The sequence below is a fragment of the Corvus kubaryi genome, unplaced genomic scaffold, assembly GCF_017639235.1.
Source record: "Corvus kubaryi isolate FWS band 111438036 unplaced genomic scaffold, C.kubaryi_AGA036_p1.0 37256, whole genome shotgun sequence".
Lineage (NCBI taxonomy): Eukaryota > Metazoa > Chordata > Aves > Passeriformes > Corvidae > Corvus > Corvus kubaryi.
This window is the reverse complement of record NW_024581076.1, coordinates 4,651,085-4,667,746: the sequence shown is the minus strand read 5'-3', so window position 1 is coordinate 4,667,746 and position 16,662 is coordinate 4,651,085. Positions and strand designations below refer to the sequence as shown.

Genomic DNA, 16,662 nt, shown 5'->3' with positions numbered 1-16,662 from the left:
ATAGCTTTTTATCAGATCTAGTGAGGAATATGGAAAAATTCAAACCTACAAACCATGATGTTAGTGCAGTCTAGTAAAGACTATGAGACCAGGTATTGAATGCTGTTTGTTTTATCAGTATTTCTTCAATGTCATGACAACACTGATCTTTATTTCACAAAAGTTTGGTACATAACTGCATGATGCAGGTAAGAACCTTCCTTTTTCAGTGGACCTAACCATGAACTTACGTTTCTTTTTTTATTGTCCAACATTTTGCCAAAGGTCAGTAGGATGAAAAATTCATATTGTGGGAATCCTACCAAATTCTTCCTGGTGATACTAATGAAAAAAGGGCCCAAGACCAAGTGGATGACTGCAATTGAAAAAAGACAGATTCCCCACATAATATTCTTTACAATCCAAGACATAACTTGTTTTTTTCAGGTTTACCTGAAACACTATGTGACATTATTTTAGCAGTTTAAGGCAAGAATGATGTTGGTTTGGGCTTAACAGTGCTATGCAGAAAAAAATTAATAAATAAAGAGCACTTGGGGTCAAAACCATTTTTTTTCAATATTTTGTTGTAAGGTCACCTGCAATTTGCTTTTTATTAGTAACACTTGGTCCTTTTAACTTTTTTCAGAAATAAGAACCTTGACTCAGTATTTTTTTGCACATAAAAATGCAAGTTATATGTTTATATCACTACTGACTTTAGTAAGTCTAGCTCTTTCAATTGAGGTATTGAAATAACTTTACAACTTGCTATTATACTACCACTATTTTCACTAGTGAGTCATCAAAAAATTTGTTCAGAAGTGCAGTAAAAATATCAACTAAAGCTCGATGTAGGGTCAATTCTTTCAGCACCTAAATGCCCTGTTAATGATAACTTATTGAGTACCATATTATAATGATAGTCCTTCAACCTGGTTTTGCAGTGTTTTTATCTAGATCACTCAGAATATTTTTGATCTGATTTTTCAATAGTAGAACACACTAAATGTTTTACAAAGGCTATATATATATATAGTTGAATAGAAATAATATATTATTGAAAGTTGTTCCATAGTAGAAAATTAAGAAAATTATCTTTTCAGTGTCCCAAGTACTGTGAAGAAGCCATTCCCAATTTCCTAGAGACATGACAATTACATAAATAATCCTGAGGGGATGTAAGAGATCATCTGAGGTGGGTATAGAAACGCAGATCACCAGTGCAGATATTTACTAACCTCTTCAAAACCTCTGAAGTGGTAACAATCTTACTCTAGTGGTAAGAATCTCATCAGATTATTCCAACCTAATTGAAGCATTTTTTCCTAGTAACACTTTAAATCTGCCTACATAATTCTATTTCTTGCCTTGATCTCATCAGGTACAAACGATTATTGATCTTTGCTCCTTAACTGTCCTACAATTAAGAAAATAAAGCAAAATCTCCATTCATAAAGCTTTTTCTAATTGGTCATGTCTTTTTTTTTTCTTTAAATATTCTTTCTCTTCACTGGTCCCTTGAAACTTGTATCTGTATATGGTGGTCAGTGATCACAGTGACATTCCAGCAATGGATTCTTGTGCCACATTTATACTGAAGGCCCTTGTTATAGCTGAAAACAGCATCTGGTGCTTTCAAAGGGCAAGGAAAAATTTTTTTTGAAAATTTCTGGTGTTTTCTTTTGCAGTGGAAGTCTCAACACGTGACACAGCAGCATGGCCAGCCGGGTGAGAGCGATATTCAGCATTCACATCTCACATGCAACATTCTTTTTCGAAATTTCAGAATAACCAGTATGGCTTTCTGTACTTACATTACACTTAGGGCTCGCCACAACCCCTGAAACATATCCCATTGTACCAACACTGAGACAGTTACTCTGCACTTTGTAGCTATGATTCTTCCCAGCTATGTTTATCCTTTACACCACCTTTATCACATTTCACCTTCTTGGTCTATCTATTTGGCAGGATCACTTTAAACCCTGAACCCTTTTTGTACCACTCATCCCTTGGCCAGGCTCACTACCCACCAAAGTCTTTTTCTGTGCTGTCATGCAAATTCAAAGACAAATCCCTTGCACCTCATCCGAGACCTGCTCCTACTTTTAAAATATGCCATAAGCAAAAATTCTGGGGTTATGGTTTCTGCTTTTCAAATTGCCATGCTGTAGTTGAACCTCTGTTTTCTATTTTTTCTGTGAGAATGTCAGGCCTGACGCAGTATCACTGGAGGTACTAATCATGGATACCCCAAACCTTATCCTTACTGCTGAGCCAGATGCTCTGCCAAAGGTGGAAGTTAGATTAGCCTGATAAACTGATTGTAAATAAACTCATAATCTCCCTCGAAATATGAGGGAAAGCTTTAAATTTCATGTACCATTATTTGCCTTTTCCAGACATCTTCTGTTCTCTTCTGGGACTCACTTATCCTCCATAAGTTCTTAGAGACAAAAGCCTAGAGATTGCTACTCTGTGTACTGTAGGATTAATTCTAACAGGCCACCAGTACTTGTAAACCCTTCTGCCAGGTTTAGATTGTCATAGAACACTTTCAACTTTAAAGGAGTTGCTATTAAAACACTATGCAGAAATGTGGGAAAATTAAATTTACTTTGTGCACAGTGAGCTATTTTTCCTCATCTGCAGCCATGACTGAGTTGGATTCATGAACATGCATTTAAAAGGAGCAAAGGGGAAGAAAAAAGCATTAACAAGGAACATAAGCAGGCTCACACATGGTTCCTAATTTCTATAGAATATAACTATTTTATAGTCCTTGCCTCTGGTGAATCAACTGCTAGGCCAGCTGGTAGCTCTCCCCTTTGCACTCCCACTCTTCAGACACAGTCTGGGACTGAAAACGCTTGCTGGGAAACACAGCTGAGTTCAAATGGATGCTGAAAATTTGTGAAAGCAGTTTCCAGCTTGTTGGCTGCCATCCTCCCTGGTGTCCTGTATGGCCCCATGCTGCTCTACAGCCCCTCTACCACTCTCCGTCCAGGGACTCCTCAGCTCTGGGTAATCTCTGCAGTTTAACTGGCAACTTCAGCCATTCCAGCTCTCAATAAGGCTACACACAGTGTGGAAAACTAACACTGACCTCTTGCAGGCTCAATACTTGCATCTCTCAAGTCTATATTGGATATTGGCAGTGCTAGGTGAATGGCTGGACTTGACCTTAAGGGTTTTTCAACCTAAATTATTCTACGATTTTTATTCTTGAACAGCTTCTCACATGTCACACAAACTCCTCTGGCCTTCTTTTGTGGTTTCAGGGTCCAAATTTTTCTTTCTGGTGCCAGAAAATGTTGTCACCAACTAGTGAAATCACACTACAGGCATACTTACGCTAGGTCAAAAATCCCATGGATTTACAGATACACAGCTCCACTTCATTGTATACCTCTTTTTAAATTAAATACCTCTCAGTCACAATAAAACAACATATATAAACTGAATGTTCTTGTGTTCTACTCATTTGGTGTTTTTCACTTAATTCCCTTTAGAGATAATATCAAATATTACCTGAACTTTTCTTTCCTGGTGGACTTCCCTTTCCTCTGGGTTTCTTAAGGAGGCACGGTTTTTGTTTCAGCCCTTTCCTACTATGCTTTGCATAACTCAAATAAATGTTCTTCAGCGTGCTTTTTCCCTGCCCTGTGTTCCTGGCACTTTGCTGTTAATATTAATTGTATTAAGCATCGGGTCATAATTAAGCCTTTTTGAACCTGAAAGGAGGATAAGAGAAAGAGAAATGTATTGAAACAAAAGGACCCTTCAGGCTTTAGCCTTCTGTGTCACTCTTTACTTGCTCACTTTCCCATGTTAAATAATGAGCTGAATTTTCCTTCATCTTTCTCTTAGGTCTAATGCCTCTTGCAAACCTGCTGTCCTTTTCCATAATGTCCCCTGCTAGATCCAATTAATTTTGTATTTTTGCCATTCTTCCTAGTATCTTCATTCTGTCACAGGACAGTGATTTTCCAGTCTGTGAGTTTGGCAGAACATCAGAAAGGGAGATTTAACGTAATAGCTGAAGCCACCACCTCATCAGAGTTTGTGAGGTCCAAGACTGCTACAGGGTATAACCCCAGGTGTGGTATGTGGGAATGACTTGGAGAGATGCAACAAAAGTGCATTCCTGGCCTGAACTGAAATCTTAACATAGGTGGCTCCAGCAGTACAGAGACTGGCATTCTGCAGGGAGCTGAGGGGCTGTCAAAAAGATGAACAGAATGATGCAATAGAGAAACCTACCCTGAAAATATGATTTAATTGTTCAACCCCCAAGAGTGAGCAGCAACCGAGTCACATGCAACAGAACCAAGAAGAAGGCAGGACAGAAAGGCTGGGAAAGCAGGTCTGAAAGCAACATTCGTCCACCACTGCTGCTGAAGGTTTGCCCAAGTGTATTTTGTCATTCTACCTTCTGTGAAGGACTTCTGCCTTTTACAATACTGACAGCTGCTAAATACTGCCTTCTTCACAGTTAGCTACTGTGTCAGGCTGGAATTTAGGCTTATTGCTTACCTTCCCCCATAAGAGCTTATTCATAGCTTCCCACTTAAGCTGCAAATATCAATTTGCAAGCCCAGCAACAAAATGCTGAGAGGGTTCACCTTCCTTCAATTTGCTTCGATGGGACTGCTCAGACAGGGAGACATCTGGCAGGTAAAGGAAGGATCTCTGACAAAAATATGGACAGGGTTAATTTCTGGCCTCACTGACAGAGATTTTTACGACTCAACATTAATGATTTTTTTTTTCTTTTTCCAGTTACTCTGATAGTAAGGTGATGTTTACTTTTTTTTTTTCAACCGTATCTCAGGTCCACATTGAAATTTTGTCTTGTGTAAAGGTAGTGAAAATTTACTCAACAATGATGTGTCTTTACAGTATTCTTAATACCAAAAGATACATTGAATCTTACTTTCTCCTGCATGAAACTGCATCACAAGACCTATCCAGAATTTGAGAGACTACCCAATGTAGTGTCCCCTGAATCCAAGCTGGAAAATGTCATGTCTTTATCAAAGACATGCTGATGAGTTCAGAGTTGCTGAGTTCAGTGCCATAAGAATTAATTATTAACTGTGCTGTTACAGACCGTGTGCTGAAACTGTCCTTGGTGTGATATCACATGCTTAAAAATAATGCCTCAATCTAATTAAGTGTGTGAATTTAGATGAGAAAGGTAACTGCAGGTTGTGCACTTCTTTTCTGTTGAACTTGCAGGACCACATCTGTAATTATGTGTTTGTTTTCTTTTTACCCATAACTACATCTTGAGTAGAAATGCGTTTAAATTCTGCCATATTTTCCTCTTTCCAGTTATCTAATCTATTCTATAATGCTTCCTAGAACTTCATGGGTCCAGCAAGCATTAAAAAAATAATTTGGTAAAAACAACAAACAAACAATTATGATACAATACAAACTCTTTCATTTTCTTACATTATTCATTTTGATTCAAATGCAGGTATTTAGGCAGCATATCAAGGTAAAAACTCACTGAAATGTAGTGCTTGTATATATGAGAAAATTAACTTCTATAGCCACAATCAAATAATTAAACAGATTTAGTTAGGTCAGTGTAATTCCCTATTTCTTCTGTAGAGTAATTATACTGGAATAAAGCCACTTTAATTCTGGAATAGACTGTCCACATGGGGAACTATATTGAAACAGCTGTAGTAAAATAATTATTTGACTACAGATATGCTGCACGCTTCCCCCCTGTAAGCAAGCCATCAACATAAAAATCTTGCCTCTTTCACAGAAGCTCTGCTATTTTGGCTCGATCCTATTCCACAAACAACAGCAGAGGACTTTCCCAGCAGAATGAACACACAACTCGGAGAACAGCTTTTACCTCTCAATTCCTCACTGAGTGGTGAGGTGCAGTAATGCACTTACAGTTTTTTTACCAGTTAAACAGTTCTGAGATGCTCTGGGATGTGGAATGGAAACTGTGGATAGAAAATGCACCCTTTTCTGTAATTAACTACATATTTTATAAAAGTGTAGTCCTTCACAGAGGTAACTCCAGATGAAAGGAGTAGAAGATGGGCTGCAGCAGCACTCCCTCCCTCTGCTGGCCTGTGGATACCTTGTGCCTGGTAGGCATTGCCTCTCACCTCCACTACTCTGGCACAGCCTGAGGGCAGAGCCTTTCTCTGCCTTGAGCTTCCAAAGCTTGAAAGTCCCATAGGCTCACTCCCATCTCAGCTTACAGCAGTGCAGAGGCAGAGAAGTGGCCATTCCTCTCTACTTCTTTGTGCTGCTGTCACTTATGAAGTGAATTGAAGAGTGAATAGAGCTGTAACATTCTGATTATTGCACCGTGTTTTTGTTTAACTACCATTAGTTGTACGATTTTAGTATTCTAGACTTAAAGCATAGGCTTTGGCTGGTCGATTACATACTATGTGAATCCAAGACCCAATTTTTGCAGACAAAGGATTTCTTCCTTCAGCCACACACCTACTCAGTCAGAGATATTTCACCTCAAAGGCCCTTTAAAATTTGGCTCCCCAAGCTCTCAATAGGACATAAAAGTTCACAGCTCTTGCAGAAGTCATTTGAACGACAAAGATAAGAAAGCTGGGTCACAACTTACCTCGATCTGTGTCATACAGGAAAACAAAGCGGTTCCATTCATAATGATCCAGCAAGCTCAGGAGGGCTCCCCTCAGGGATGGCCGCAGCTGCAGCACGAACTGACTCTCACCCTCCGTGGGGAAACTTGGCGTGATGAGGGAGATGTGCAAGGCGCTGCAGAATGAGGTCAAGGTATGTACTGATCTCTTATCATATAGTCCAAAAATGGCAAAAACTCCTCTAGAATACTGGGAGCAAACTGAAAGAAAGAAAGAAAGAAAGAGAGTTTAAGTAGTGGCAGAATCTGTAAATACGTACTTACACATTCAAACATCCCCATATTTTTAATTTGAAGATTTGCAATTCTGCCTGTACAGTTAAATTAAATTTTCACATGTGTTTTATTCTGGAAACCAATAAATAAATAGCTAAATAGCATTTTGTGACTTTCTGATCCCATTCATTGAAGCATCTATAGTGGTTTTGCTCGAAAATAAAATACAAAATAAACAACGTGTATTTTTGCATACCAGTGAAAAAATCAACATATAATGTTTTAGCCATAGCTCTGCATACTATCAGGCATTTCCATTACCTTTAACTGAAAAATTTTCACATTCTAAAATGTGAAAGTTATCAAAAAAATGTTACTGACCTTGTAAGTGAAATCTGGACATTCTGAATTGTAACAATGTAGAACCTTTGTTCCCTTTTAAGCAGGAAGTCCTTGTGGTACATTAAAACACTTCTAGAGACATTGAGTAAAAAAAACCTACTTCATGAATAATGTCCTTGACTTTAAGAGGGCAGTTTAAGTAAAACATAGTAAGTCAATGTGATCACACTTTTTCCCCAGCCCTTTTGTTTCTACCCTGTGCTACCCGAAAACCAGAAAACAAATGACCTGAATATATATTCTGAGTTCTGATTTGCTCTTGGACTCATTCAAGACATAGGGAAGGACTTCTATTGATTTCATCAGACTGGGTAAGGACTTTACTGACCTCTGCACATAAAAGCAGGCATATGGGTATTTTCTTAAGCAAATACTGCATTTCTATCAATTTATAAAGGGTCTAATGAAAAACATCTCATTCCTTTGAAGCACAAATCAAGTTATTGGAAACTGTGTGATCATTAATAGTGTTACCTATCCCAGAATCACAGAAAATGGAGAAAGGAACAGTCAGTTAGGGGATCATCATATACAAGTATGTGTATCTCCTATGCTCTCCTGATCCAGATTCTCTCTTCTCACGGTCCATTCTTACATGTTGCCTAAACACAGGAGAACTTAAGAAACCCTCCCACTAGCCTGGAGGTCACAATCATTCTGCATGTGCAGTGCAGTCAGGGTACAGTGTACACCCTTAGCAAATTCAAATCAGTTCAGCTTTAACTTTTTTAACATTACATTTACTGCATAAAGAGCTAAAAATACAAATTGTGCATTTTTCTCCTAAGATTTGGGTGATTTACCCAGTTCTGATGTCAGAACTGGGGTAAGTGGCTTGAGGGCAGTTTTGCGATTTTATGTGCTCCTCCACTGCTATGGCTCCCATCCTAACGATTTTTATAGCCAGACTGTATATCAGTAAAGCTTTTTCAAAAACTTTCTTCCTTTCCCTAAGCTCCCCTTCAATATGCACATTTCTTATAAACCCTCTCAGTATTTTCCTTTCTGGACCACACAAAACAGATTCCCACAGACCCCTCAAACTGGCATTTGCCAAATTAGTGGCTTGCCGTTCCACTAGTCATCACAGGCAGTGTTGCTCTCTGCTTTCCCAGCTCCATCTCATCTTGCTTGAACACAGACGACCAAAATGCTGAGAATTTCAGCTGAAGGCTTTCTGCTTCTTTTTACATTATTCCCCCATCTCTACCATAAAGTATTTTTGCTGACATATCCTAAGATAACACTGTGTTTTTCTAACTCTGAACCTCAGTGATGGCTGATGACCATGTTGGGATCAAAATTCTGCTCCTTCTTCCTTCTGGGCCATTTGCAAATGATGCGTTTCTGCTTACAGCATAGAATTTTCATTAGTCACTATTATTCGTTTTCCATCATGTCACACTTATTACCATACTCCTCAAAATTATTTACTTCTATGGTTAAAGTCTTAGTCTGCTCTGTTTGATGTACTTATCTCCCTCTCCAGCAAATTCCATCATTGTACCCTGACTTTTCAGCTCTGTGTCTGCTACAAAATTAGACACTTACTATCTTCCTCCTGTAATTGTGCTTCTCCAGCCTGGTACCTCCTCTTCCTCCAAAATTTGTTGCCATCTTCTCCATTGTTTCGTGCTTGCCTTTTGACTCCATTTGTCCCCATTTCCATAAATCACTTCTCTTAAGAGCATGTCTATTTTATTACATTCTCTTCGAAATTGGAAGATAGAGATCAATCCTATACTGTCTACCTTAGGAACTTCTGGTTGCATTTTATGCCATTTTCAGTGTACATCCATATTTTAAAGCTTTCTTTCCATCAAAATCTGTTCTATAACTTCACTGATCATACATATCACAACTTACTTAACAGGTCTAGTAAGAGGCACTTGTAATTGCATCTGCCCTTCAGTAAACCAATTCTTGAAGAACCAGGGAAGAAAGATGCAATTTCCCTGTTCCCATTTGTCATCACACCTCTTTTAAGATCAACATTCTCCTTGAGTGAAAATCAATATGAAATATCTATCAGTTTTAAATCTCCAAACCAGATTTTTCTGCTTTTCTGTCCCATCATCAATATAGAACAGCTTTAATTATTTTCCTATTTCCTGTACTTTTATTTAAATATGTAAATGACCTTCTACTGTTGTTTTAATGTCCTTTAAAAGTTTCATTTTTCAGTGGAACTTAGGCTCTCATTTCTGAAGCAAATCTCCTTTATAGCTCCTTTTTTTAAAAAAACCCCAAAACTTTCTTATTAATAATCCTTTTTAAACACTTGTTTCTTGTATCTTCCTTCTATAATCATTCATTCAGTCACATCCTGTACATTATCTTCCTCTGCAGAGGGATTTCTCTGTGTTTTACAAATATTTCTGTGAGGATATGGCAGCCTTCTCTATTTTTGAACACAGTTCAATTAACCCTGACAACTGAAATAATTGAACACAAACCTCATGTATGTAAGTGGCAGTTACTTAATGTGTTTCTTGTTTAGACAAAATCCTTCCTAAGGCTCCTTGTTGTTGTACTTTGCACTTTTACAGCGGCACAGAGTACTTTTTGTAATACACGGTCCTTACAGTAGGAATCCACATGATGAAAAATTCAAGAAATCAATGCCAAGCTGTGAAATTGTACACTTAGTGGAGTTAAAGCTTGAATTCATTCTCAGGATGGAGAAAAAAGTCAAACTTGAAATTTCATTAAATAACATTATATGACCCTGAAGTACTTATAACTTAAAGTAACAGAATAATAATTCTTCATGTTCAAAGGAAACTATCCTTGCCACAGTCTAGATCCAAATGTGATAAAACATTATCTGAGTACCATTAGAGTCCTGAAATAGCCGATCCAAGAAAACTTGTGCTATTATACTTGAGATCAAGACTGGGAAGTAACTGAAGAGTGTCCGTCCTTCTTTGCTCCTTGATAAGAAAAAATGCTAAGATGAGGGTTATGAGAATTTTTTCTTACTCAGTACAAAACCCCCAGAGAGGAAAAATGCCTGTGACACTATGGAGATGAAGCTTTAACATATGCAGAGATGCTGCAACACTCCTGAATCAATTTTACAGTAATCAGCAGCGACCACAAAAATCAGCAAAGCCAGGAGGATTTGCATTCCGACTCATTACTGCTCTCAGAAAATGCCTCCAGGCAAACATGACTACCTGGATTTCCCAGTTCTTTTTCCATTTCTCTTACACTTCTAAAGGCATTTTACTTATTAAAAATGCACTAAATTATGCTTGGTAAAACAGTTGCATATTAGCATTCTAAGAAAATTTTGTTCAAGATATTTTCCCTCATAAATATAAAGCAGTGACAAGAACACTTTTATGAGCATACTTTGAAAAATATTGAATAATAATTTGTCTTTAAACCAGATATCTCTTCATAGCTGACAACCTACTATCCGTATTACACATACTATTTTCTCCTGCAGATTTTTCAATGCCATTGGTCTCACCACAGATGAGATGAATGCAGAGGTCAGACTCATAGAATCATAGAATGGTTTGGGTTGAAAGGGACATTACAGGTCATCAAGTTCCAATATTCCCTATCATGGGCATGGACACCTGCCACTAGATCAGGTTACTCAGCACCCCATTCCACCTGGTCTTAAACATCTCCAGGGATGGGGAGTCCAAAACCTCTCTGGGCAAACTTTTCCAGTGCCTCACCACCGTCACAGTGAAGAATTTCTTCCTAATATCTAATCTAAACCAACCCTCTTAAAATTTAATACCATTCCCCCTTGTCCTGTCACTACATGCCTTTGTAAATAAACTCTCTCCATCTTTCTTGCAGGCTCCCTTCAGGTACTGGAAGGCTGCAATTATGCCTCCCTGCAGCCTTCTCTTCTCCAGGATGAAACCTGGTTCTCTCAGTTGGGCTTTACAGGAATAGCACTCCAGCCCTGGGAACAACTAAGTGTTCCACCTCTGGACTGACTCCAGCTGACTCCTCCCTGTGCTGGGACCCCAGAGCTGGATGCAGCACTGCAGGTGGGGTCTCACCAGAGCAGAGCAGAGGGGCAGAATTCCCTCCCTGGCCCTGCTGCCCACGCTGCTTTGGATGCAGCCCAGGATACTTTTGGCTTACTAGGTTGTGAGTGCTCATTGCCGAGACATGCTGAGCTTCTCATCCACCAACACCTCCAAGGCTTTTCCCCAGGGCTAGTCTGAATCCTTTCTCCACCCAGCCTATTCCTCTCAGAACAGACTCCAGAAAAAAACATTGCAATGCACCTTAAATAGCCAAGATTGTGCTGATACAGTCGTAATATGAATGAGATGTGTTCTTTTCTAGCAGATTGTACTACGTGGTAGTACAATCACTTTAAAATAACAGGTGACTCAGAGGACCTTCAGTTAAGAAAAGATATCATAATGCCAAAATGGCAAAAATTGTATATACTGAAGGGTTTACTGACACACATGGTCAAGTCACAGTAGTCTTCTTTCTCTGTAAGAGAAATACTTTCCAAAGTTCCTGCTATTGTTCTAAAGACAAGTCCCTAACAAAACAAAAATCTTACCCTGAAAAATGAAAAGCAAAAAATTCCAACAACTTCTTATTTCCAAGTTATATCCAGATAGTTTAAATCCTCTAAACAATATATTTACAAAGAATAAGGAGTGTACAGCTGGTCTGCCAACAGTGTTAGTTTTGCTCAGCAGTGAACAGGTACCAGATACAGGAACCATATATAGGAATCTGGAAGACCTGCAGCCTAACACCAAGCAACATGGCAGATGCTGCTTCAGAGTCACGACTCGCTGACCCTGAGTGTTCCAGGACACAGGTTCTGGAATGAGCATTTTAAAATGCTTTTCCCTATGTTTTCAACACCTGTGTGGGAAGCCCTGGCACAGTTAGCTGTTACAGATATACTGACAGACACCCACATCTGTTATAAAAACCCAAATTATGGAAGCACCCAAATTGAAAGACTCAAGACTAGTTTACATTGTGGAAGTTTTCAGATATGAGGACAGTCTTTCATTGCTGTCTCTTCCATTCCTCCTATGCTTTGACATCCAGACAGGGATTAGGGATTATGATTGGTCAATGACAACTTGTGTCTGACTCTCCTTCCTCCTCAGGCTGCACTCTTTCACTGCTCCTATGCGGTGTTTTTTATCCTTTACTAAATGTGTTATCACAGAGGTACCACAGCATCACTGACATGCTCAGCTTTTACCAGCAGCATGTCTGTTTTGGGGCTGGCTGAAAACTCCCTCTGTCTGACATGAGAGTGGCCCCTGGCATCTTCTCACAGAGGCTGCCCCCATAGTCCCCTTCCCCCAGCCAAGGAGGGGCAGACGCTGATCTCTTGTCTGTGGTGCCCAGTGACAGGACCTGAGGGAATGGCCTGAAGCTGTGTCAGGGGAGGTTTAGGTTGGGTATTAGAAAAAGGTTCTTCACCCAGAGGGTGGTTGGGCACTGGAACAGGCTCCCCAGGGAAGTGGTCACTGCACCAGCCTGACAGAGGTCAAGGAGCATTTGAACAATGCTCTCAGGCACACGGTGTGACTGTTGTGAATGGTCCTGTGCAGGGCCAGGAGCAGGACTTGATTATCCTTGAAGGTCCCTTCCAACTTAGCTTATTCTACGATTCTTTGATCTGGTAAACTTCAGAGAGCAACAAATTTAAAAAGTATATTTAGGGAGTCACATTTCCTTGCCACCATAATGGCACATGAAGACTTTCATTTGAGGTGTGTCTGCAATGCCATCTGTGGTCCATGTCTTCATGGGTCACAGTCATATACACTATTTTTTGTTCAGCTGCTGTGCACCTGCCAGCACTGATGTAAAAAATACTGTGTGAATTTTCCTAACCTAAAGAACTCCTTCCAAGAGGAACAGCCTACCCATATGGAGATGCAAGCTCTACATGTGAGATGAAGCACAGAAGGGAGAATCATTTAATTTAAATATGAACCTGCCTCACAAGGTCAAATGATTTATCAACTTATGTCTGTGAAAGCTCTGACATCTGAGATGAGATTAAGCAGTATTTCTCAAATAGCTTTGAGATTGGCATTTCTTGTTAAAATGTCCAAAGATCTTTCTGTTCATTTTGCACAGATCATCCCAAAAATCTCTTTGTCCTCTGTGCTCTCGGATCCACCTCCTCCTGATCACTCCACTGACCTCCACCTCCTGGAAGATGACACAAGGCTAGCTAGAGCTCTGGAACTAAAATACAAATGATCTAAATTCATCCCTCTGCAGTTTTAAACTATCTTGCACCCAAATCCAGTACAGATTTGACACACATATGCTCTTCCTCAGTTGTGTTTGAGACGGCTGATTTAATACTAAATTATGCTCTTGCATTAAGAAAAATTCCCAACACTGAGACAAACTTAATGAGATGAACTAAATCACTGATATAAGATGACAGACAGGATTATAAAAGAGAAAACAGTGTTACATAAAGTGGCTAGATGAAAAAAAATATACATGTATTAGGACCAGTTTACTACCATCTTAAGAACGGTCTGGAGTAGAGTAGGATACCTCTAAATAGGGTCATCCAAAATAGGACAAAAGGGAAACAAGGAGTTTTTTTACACATTATATAGTTAATACATCCAACAACATCCAACAAAACCCTATTCATGTTCTGTTTATATTCTGCACCCTCTAAATCATCATGTACCTTTGTCTTTTGATCAAAAACTCCTTCAAGAAAATTAATTATCTTGCATTTAGGAGACATACATCACATGTCAGGTAGCAACATATCTAAAGCATTATAACCAGAAATAATATCACAGCATTACTTTAACCAAAACCAGCTTATTGCTCTAAAATTTAACACTGTATTAGTGGTTGAGGTGAACAAAAAGATATTACATTAAGATAGTTCCAGCTTTAGAAATAAAAAAATAAAAAAAAAAACCCAATGAATCACAAGTACTACCCCCTTGAGTATTTATTCCTCTCAAACATTTGTCCTGTAAGATATTGCATAATGAGAAGTCTGGTATGTTGGGTACTGAATCTCTGAAACTAAATCAATCCCCTGGAGCAAGTCACTTTGCATTCCCATGTCTCAGTTTTCAAGGTTTAAACTGTCTGTTCTATTGGGGACTATAAGCACTTGACAGGAAGGCCAGCCTCCTATTAGATATCTGTAAAAAGTTTAGCACAATGGTCCAACTGTCTCAAGTGCTTCAGAGTGCTAGCCCAATGTGTATGAATGTTATACCTAGTGGACACATATCTTGCAGTTCCATAGTAAATTCTGAACCCCTAAAACCACATAAGCCTTTGTCCTAAAGGTCATTGTGTTTGGTTGTATGCATAAGATTAAGCAGGTACTAAAAAGTGTGCAGGAGTAGTTAAAGGGAGTTCAACAGACAGATCCATCAAACACAGCAAATTCAGGAGTGTTTTTTACTCACAGCAGTGGGTTACTTCTAGTACTCTCTTCTAAGTGACTTACCAGCTCATTTAAAAATACTCTCCTAAGAACAATGAAAGCCTTGGTTTAATGTGCCAAATCAAATGGTAATTCGGGAAATGCAATTCTGTTTGTTCAGCTGCAGATGTGAGAACATATTGAAAAACAAGATTCAAACTTACTACATTTTTTAATTAATTGTTACATTTCCAGAAATCATTTTTGTGAATTGTCTCTAAAAGACTATTTCTGCTCAAAGACAATTCCTGAAACAATATCAGAAAGTGAAAGTGCATTTCTTGCCTATTGAATGGAAAATGGAATTGAATTAGCTTAACTAACATGCATGGTATTTTCTTCTTTTAAAATGGATTTGAAGATTGTAATATGGTATTTTGTGTACAGTGTCTTATACCAGATCACTAAGCTACAGAACATTAACTTTAGAGGGTTTCCCTGAGGGACACTCAGAATAAAAGAGAAGACCATTGAGACCAGCCAAGACTGGCTTGCAGATCCACCTGCTGAACTCTTCTCCGTGCTTCATACGGAGGCAAGATTGTCTCTCCAGAAATTAATACATTGATTAAAGTTTCCTCCAAGCCAATTGCAAAAGAAGTTGTGCAAAAAGCATTTGTGTCTTTGTATGTAAACAGGGGCACAAAGGGAGAGTGTAGGAGTCTGTCTCACCTGGTTCTTACCACCCAAAAGTCAAGGGTTTATTTACTAGGGTTTTTTTTCTGTCTCTAAAATTGAAAAAAAGTATATTCCAATGACAGACCTTAAAATGGGTGATAAATTAAGTGTACTGATTTATCCACTAGAGGTACCTTTCCCTTCTTAGCTACAAAAGGAAACTACACAATTATGAAAGGCTTGGCACCTACATTTAGATAGATGGATTTAAGATTGTTCCCAAAATCTCACTTTAGGAAAAATACCTCTGTATTTTTAATTCCCTCTCCATCCCTAGATTCAATCTGATTTGGAGCTAGCCTTCTCTGAGGGCCATCTCATTTGACTGACACAGATCCCTTGCAGCCAGGGGCTGCAGGTATTTCTCAGAGATCATGTATGTCTATTTTCCTAAAAAGTGCTGACAACTCTCATTTCTTGATAAAGAACACAAAGTAGCTTGGCTGTTCATAAACTTTTGTGAGGGAAACTGCTTCAATCTTTAAATAATTTCCATCTGAAAACTTGAGCACCACTAAAGTATTTTACTTTCATTAGTACATAATTCCACATAGTTTAAATCGAATGGAATGTTTGTATAGAACAAGAAAAAAATTTCCACTGGGTTTATTTACAAAATTTCTTTTTCCTCTGTGCCTTGGCTAATTTCTTTGATAGAACACCCCTCACGAATTTCACATTTGCTGAATGCTACCAAATCTTTTCTCATTTTTTAAAGCACTTTACTGCTCTGTCTACAATAAATCAACCAGTCTTTGTGCCTTTGTCCTCCAGTCCTGTGCACTCCATGGATCTGATATTTATAGCTATATGGCAATGCACATACACGTGTGTATCCCTAACTCTGCCAAAACTTTCTTTTTGAAAGCTCTCCCATAGAGAATCCTCATGCAGCATTTACCTTTCATAGCCACATGAATGAGAATCCACATCAGTACAGGAGTTCTTTTTTGGCTGTTTTTAAAAGCTGATAAAAATATCAGTAACATGTGAGACTTCCAGGCTTTTCAGAACTACAAGTCTTTTAAAAAGTTAAACATGATAGGAAGTTCCTATGACACTGGCAGGTTTTCTCAAGGACAAAATGTCCAGAGCCACCTTTGAAATTTTTTTTCCTGCTTCAGGATAAAAGCTTAGAGAGGCATAACAGATTGCATGGAAATTAGACTGGACTACAGTAAAAAACTGGTTTATGGAATCAATCGTAAAATTCCCAGTTGCTTAATTGAGGTGAACATTTCAACTCTGATACTGCTGGTGGTCAGAGATC

At 38.7% G+C, this 16,662-nt stretch overlaps 1 protein-coding gene across 10 annotated transcripts in view; it reads right to left on the bottom strand.

Moving 5' to 3' along the window:
* The window catches only part of GRIA4 (glutamate ionotropic receptor AMPA type subunit 4), a 216,966-nt gene that overhangs the window by 138,185 nt on the left and 62,119 nt on the right, over positions 1 to 16,662 (bottom strand). For all 10 annotated transcript variants that reach the window (XR_006015325.1, XM_042023805.1, XM_042023806.1 and 7 more), the window contains exon 3: positions 6,608 to 6,847. Coding sequence is in view for 9 of the 10 variants with exons in the window: in XM_042023805.1 (XP_041879739.1) it covers positions 6,608 to 6,847 (240 nt within the window). In the remaining variant the exon portion in view is untranslated. The remainder of the gene's footprint in view (positions 1 to 6,607; positions 6,848 to 16,662) is intronic.